Consider the following 6,692-nt stretch of genomic DNA (forward strand, 5'->3'; position numbering starts at 1 on the left):
CGGTTCTGATTTCTAGGAGATACAAGATAGACTACAAACCACAGTGCATTCCTATTAACTTTCTATTTTATTTTTTTTTAATTTTTTTTTCAACGTTTATTTATTTTTTTTGGGACAGAGAGAGACAGAGCATGAACGGGGGAGGGGCAGAGAAAGAGGGAGACACAGAATCGGAAACAGGCTCCAGGCTCTGAGCCATCAGCCCAGAGCCCGACGCGGGGCTCGAACTCACGGACCACAAGATCGTGACCTGGCTGAAGTCGGACATTTAACCGACTGCGCCACCCAGTTGCCCCAACTTTCTCTCTATTTTAAAGAGGAACACTGGAATTAACATTTGCCATCCATATATATTGAATATGAATAGCAACTATAAGTTGTGTGCAAAGATTGTGTGCAAAATTGGAATCGGTAGTCTTTTTTTTTCAACGTTTATTTATTTTTGAGACACAGAGAGAAACACACTGTGAGTGGAGGAGGTGAAAAGAGAGATGGAGACACAGATTCCTAAGCAGACTCCAGGCTCTGAGCTGTCAGCACAGAGCCCAACGTGGGGCTTGAACCCACAAACCATGAGATCGTGACCTGAGCCGAAGTCGGACGCTCAACCGACTGAGCCACCCAGGCACTTCCATTAGTCTTTCTTTAAAATAGAAAATTATACGGAAGCAAGTGAGAAGTCAATTTTGGAACCCAATGTCCAATGATTTCAAAGTAAATTTCTCTCTTAGTTTGTTTCTAGAAATACAGGTCAAAGAAACATGGACACTTCTGTGTTAGGGTTAAGCAACACCTTGACAAACCTGCTCTTTACTGAGGGCCCAGAAGTTGCCTTTAACATAAATGGGAATTGTATACATATGTGTAGGAAGAGTACTGTCTGTGCAGAGTTCTCTAGGAGCAGGGGCTCAAAGGCAAGGACCTCAGGCTGTGTGCTGCTTGGGGAAGGTGTGTGGGAGCAAGAGGCAGGCTGGGAGGTGGGGAAGTGCCCTTCAGCTCTGCTCTGCTCTCCTCCCACTCTTGAGCCTCTCCAGGCTTTCCCTCTGTATTCCCTTCTTCCTCTTCTCTTTTCTCTTTTTCTTTCTTCTACTACTCTCTTCCTGCCTCTTCCTTTCTTACTGTTTCACTTCCTCATCATTGTTCCTATCTTCCGACAGCAAATATTCATTACAAATACAATCCTGAGGGGCGCCTGGGTGGCTCAGTCGGTTAAGCGTCTGACTTTGGCTCAGGTCATGATCTCACAGTTTGTGAGTTCAAGTCCCACATCGCTGTCTGTGCTGACAGCTCAGAGAGCCTAGAGCCTACTTTGGATTCTGTGTCTCCCTCTCTCTCTGCCCTCCTTCCCTTGCTCATGCTTTGTCTCTCTCTCTCCCTCTCTCTCAAAAATAAACATTAAAAAAAAAGAAAAGAAAAGAAATACAATCCTGATACCTTTTAACTAAAGGATCTATATTAGCTATATTGGCAATCTACCATCATACATAACAACTTTCTTCAAGGGGGAAAAAAAAAAATCAAGTTCTAAACAAGGGGCCTGAAACTGAAATTTGAAAGGACCCTTAGAGCCATGTGTAGCTGGAAGGCAGCAATGGCATGGGGAAAGTATCACTACATTCGTGTCCACTCAGAAAAGTTTTTTAAATGTTTCTGCTAAGTAATAATTCCCTCGTTAGTATTGTTTTTCTAATTAACAGTATGTTTCTACATTCTCCAAATATATATATATATATACATATATATATGTATATATATATATAAATCCAATATTGTGATATAATAACTCACATGGCCGTTCTGAAAGATCTCTCGGACAGAATCTAATTCCCAGAGGATTTGCTTAAACCAGAGTTCATAAGCTGCAACGAGAAAAATCATTGTCAATTGAAAAGTTATGGGACACTTCTTGACCAGAATCGCATGAAAGATATGGCTAACACAGTGAAAAAGAAATAAAATGTCATTTAAAAATAATAAATGCCAATACAGCCTTATTTTATGCTAAAAAATGCATATCAGTTATAATGTTATCATAGCCTTCTTTTTTCGATGTTTTAATATGCCAGTCACTTTATCTGCAAGCTTTATATTCATTATTATTATTTTGATTTCTCTCAACAAATATGTTGTCTAGGTCTTTTAATATATAGCACACAATCTAATTCTAACTTCCTGTTCGGATGCTGAAGATGTGTGGAAAAGCAGTGATACTAAGCTCCATCTATAAACTGAGACATTAATGGCCACTAACCTAATGAATATGACAAAATTTTGTTTTCTAGAGGCTTAGAATATTATGGGAGGACAAGCTCATGAATGGTCTAAAACTTCATTATACTCTTCTGCTCCCCTCAGTACCTAGGACAGGGCTTGGCATAAGATAAACCATGGCTAATTATTTTATGAATAAATGAATTAAGTAGCCAGTGTAGTTGTTACATGAGTATAGAATATCAATAATCCTAGAGATTCCTAGTGCATTCTATTTGGTGCTATTGTTTGGGTAAAGGGCATGTTTCTGTACTAATTACAGGAATCAAATTATAATTTTAAATTATATTTAAGGAGACCTTCAGGGATTTAATTTTCATATTTGGACAAAGAACAAATCAAATATTTATTAATCGGTTGCTGTATCTTTTTCTCAAATTTTATTTTGTGTGGCTTGTTCTGTGACCCACTGACCACATGTTGTAGCTGAAGGATGGAAGGAAAGTCTCCCTATCAAATAATGATATTTCCATTTTTTGAATGCTTATTATGTGCCATACCTTGGGCTAAGGGCTCAAGGCACATTAACTCATTTCATCTTCACAAGAACTCTATGAACAAGAAGATAAAGTCATTCTCTCCATTTTATAGACAGAGAAGTAGAATCATTGGTCAAGACACCTGACCAAAGTCACACAATTTATAATGGTAGAGGTGGGATTCTAAACAATTTTCTGTCCCCAAATTTGTGCTACCCTGCCACAATTCCTCTTCTACTGATTTTGTCTTGGCCTAAGTCACCAATAAAAATGTAAACGTGAAAACAGGAGAAGTAACAACATATCAAGCCACTTATTTTCCATCTTTATTTTTTCACTCTGAGGACTTGCTCATTTTAACCAGCCAGTTAAACAACCATTTGAGGAAAAGATACAAAGAACTGGTAGGAAAAAGAAGCATGTTTAGAAATGGGGCACTGGTTACCATGAGACATTGGTCATGGTCGGACATTCAATAATATTATGACACCAACAATCTTAGAGTAAATTTTAATATTCTGGGGTCATGGACCTCTTTAAGATACATATTCATGAAATTTTGAACACAATTTTAAGAGTTCAGGGACTTTCTAAACTCCCAAAGTCATGGATTCCTAATTTAAAAGCCACTGCCCAGAGGTAAGAAGTCTGGAGAGAATAAACATACATTTTAGGCAAATTTAACATTTACGTTTAGTACCAGATTTATATACGATTATGTAAAGTCACGATACATTTGAGTGATCTATTTCTTGAAAATGGTTTTTTAAAGTTCCAAGTTGAAAAATAGTAACTTGTTAGCTTGCATTTTTTTTTTTTTTTTTTTTTTTGTGTATTACAAGAGACAGAAAGTTTCCTTGGATTTAGGAAAAAGAGAAAGTCCTCCCTGATCCAAATAACAGTAAAAAAACCATAAAGAAGACAGTTATAAACCCTAGAAGGATGCCTTATGAGAATTTACCTGGCAGTAAAATATTCTCAAGGATTTCTAACAGAAGTGATTTTTTAGTCTTTGGCCATCTTATAGTTAAAAGAATTGTAGGTTTCCTCATTATTGTTGGGAAATGCCTGTGGAATAGTTACTGTCCAACCTTTTGTTCAACTTACCTTGATGAGTTATGATAAAAAGATGTTCGTCATGGATTTTATTTCCTTTTATTTCACTTTGAAGTTCTTGTGCGTTCAAAACCTTTTCCAACTTTAAACAAAAAATAGAAAGGCCAATTTTGTATAAACTTCCATAAGATGGATAAATCATGGGGATCTAATATATAGCATGGGGATTATAGTTAATAAACTGTTGCTAAGAGAGTAGGTCTTAAATGTCCTCACCACAAAGAGGAAATGGTAATTATGTGACGCCATGCAGATGTTAGCTAGTGTTATGATGGTAATCATTTTGCAATATACGTGTGTCAAATTAACATGTTATATAATTCAAATTTACGCAATGTTATACATCAGTTATATTTCAATAAGGCTAAAAAAAGATTTTAAAAAAGAAGGATTAATTTTGAAATTGTAAAACTTGGGGTTTTTTTTATTAATTTTAATAAGAAGTAGAATACAAGGGGCTCCTGGGTGGCTCAGTCAGTTGAGCATCCAACTTTGGCTCAGGTCATGATCTCGTGGGTTCATGAGTTCAAGCCCCACATTGTGCTTGCTGCACTGAAACTACTGTCAGGGTGAGTCCTTCAAATCCTCTGTCCCCCTCCTTCTGCCCCTCCCCCGCTTGCGTTCTCTCTTTCTATTTCACTCTCTCTCTCAAAATTAAGTAAACATTAAAAAAAAAAAAAGTAGAATACGATAATGAAAAAAAATTCCCCAGTTCCCAAATTCTCAGGAAGCAATCTATTTTTTCAACAGTGCATGAGTCTTATAAAGAATGAGTTAAATTTATGATTTTTATTCTCTTCAGAAGAAACTATACTTGGTAGGATTCTATCATAAAAAATACCATTACACTCAGTGAGAAATCATATCCCTCTGCCTTTTGAAATGAGTATGATAAAAATGTGGTCACTTGCTGAGCTCACTGTTCTTCCGCTCTTTTGTATAGAATAGAGAGCCTATTCTAAGAAGATCTTAACATTCTTTATCAGCTCATCCTCACCAACCCATCAATGAAAGCATCAAAGGGTCTAAATATTTCACTTCTTAAAAAATATGGAGGGAAAAGTGGGTGATGGGCATTGAGGAGGGCACTTGTTGGGATGAGCACTGGGTATTGTATGGAAACCAATCTGTCAATAAAGTCTATTAAATATATATATATATAAGACAAACACGCTGTAAAGTGACCCCAGACTTATTGCCAAAGACCTCATTTGTAATATCCCTCTTTCATTTACTAACGATGTCAAGAAAACATGTACCTTCAACATTTCTACTTTATGATAAAGGATTTAATAAATGAATTTTTCTGGATACATTCGCAATTACCTAGGCTGGGATTTAGTGACTATGTCTTATTTACACAAGTTGTGAAATGCCTGCCAGTTATCTACACTTTATCTTATCATTTACACTCTTCTGCTCAAGATAATGTCCTCTGCTTCTATTGTATCTCTGCCAGAGAGGTGAATTTTCACATATGAGTTTCTTGAATTATTCTTTAAAAAGCTGAAAAGGCATACATTCCGTGAAAAGGGATATCATTAGGTCCAGAAAACTTTTTGGTGACTGAGGGAAAAAAAAACACAAAAAATCCCAAAACATGAAAATGTCACTTTGTGGAATTTAGCACCTAACAATGGAGGCTGAACACTGTAAGGGCTCTCCCACTTACATGCAGGTAGTTTCCATAGATAAGTCCTCCTTTGCTGGCTCTATTCACACCGGTTTGTGATTTGTCGTCTTCACTGCCTTCTATGGACAATTTTTTAAAAGCACATCTACAGATTAAATAAGTGAGGAGAAAACAGGAGATCTTGAGACAGCGTAATAACTAACAATAGGAGTAGTCAAAATTCTCCTACTGTTTTTAAAGTTGATTTTCTAACAAGAGAATATGGGCGACAATTTTCAATGCATTTGAAATTCAGAAATTGAAGCGTTCTTACTTGGCATTTCTAAGCGCCTAACCATACTTAAAATAGAGGTAAATACTCACCCAAAGTTGTTTCCTAAAAATGGGCACCCACTCATGGTGAAAATGTACCGTCTGAGAAGGTCCAAGGTTTGACTCTGAACAGGTGATATCACTGACCTTCCCAGATGTTCCACAGAGGCCTTTTATATATCCTCCTCGCTCTGCACCAGCCAATCAGTTCTCTCTCTGTGCTCTTAGGTAGGCTCTAGTTTCAACTGGTACAGAAGCTGAACTCTGTAAACTTTAGTGTGGATCTGTGTGGGGGCCAGTTTGTTTGCTAAAAAAAAGTGAGTATTCTGCCAAACCAGGTCATTTGACTAGCTAAGTTCTGCTTTTATATCCAAAATAACAAACATTAAATAAAGCAATGGAGGCTATTTTTTTAAAGACATTTAATTACTCTATTCCAATAAAACATTTGGCATAACGTTTTAGGATATATAATATAATGAGCTTGTAAAAAACAAGTTATTTATTCTCCCAGTCTCATATTTCTTTTTTTTTTTTTTAATTTTTTTTCAACGTTTATTTATTTTTGGGACAGAGAGAGACAGAGCATGAACGGGGGAGGGGCAGAGAGAGAGGGAGACACAGAATCGCAAACAGGCTCCAGGCTCTGAGCCATCAGCCCAGAGCCCGACGCGGGGCTCGAACTCACGGACCGCGAGATCGTGACCTGGCTGAAGTCAGACACTTAACTGACTGCGCCACCCAGGCGCCCCATCTCATATTTCTATATTCTTACAAGTGCTAAGCCAAAAGCTGAACTTGGGTGTCTCTGGAAGACGAAATTCATTATATGACAAAGGCAGGGTACATGCTCAAACCTCATTTCTGTCTCGTGTTCCCTG

At 37.3% G+C, this 6,692-nt stretch overlaps 1 protein-coding gene across 1 annotated transcript in view; it reads right to left on the minus strand.

The window, feature by feature from the left end:
* Positions 1-5,980, minus strand: part of TDO2 (tryptophan 2,3-dioxygenase) — a 17,996-nt gene extending 12,016 nt beyond the window's left edge. The window contains exons 1-4 of the mRNA XM_040471647.1: positions 5,863-5,980; positions 5,539-5,644; positions 3,858-3,948; positions 1,736-1,859 (exon numbers count right to left, since the gene is read on the minus strand). Coding sequence (XP_040327581.1) covers positions 1,736-1,859; positions 3,858-3,948; positions 5,539-5,644; positions 5,863-5,897 — 356 coding nt within the window. The 5' untranslated portion in view covers positions 5,898-5,980. The remainder of the gene's footprint in view (positions 1-1,735; positions 1,860-3,857; positions 3,949-5,538; positions 5,645-5,862) is intronic.
* Positions 5,981-6,692: the final 712 nt, after the last annotated feature.

Source organism: Herpailurus yagouaroundi, unplaced genomic scaffold (genome assembly GCF_014898765.1).
Source record: "Herpailurus yagouaroundi ecotype Mexico unplaced genomic scaffold, PumYag 28, whole genome shotgun sequence".
NCBI lineage: Eukaryota > Metazoa > Chordata > Mammalia > Carnivora > Felidae > Herpailurus > Herpailurus yagouaroundi.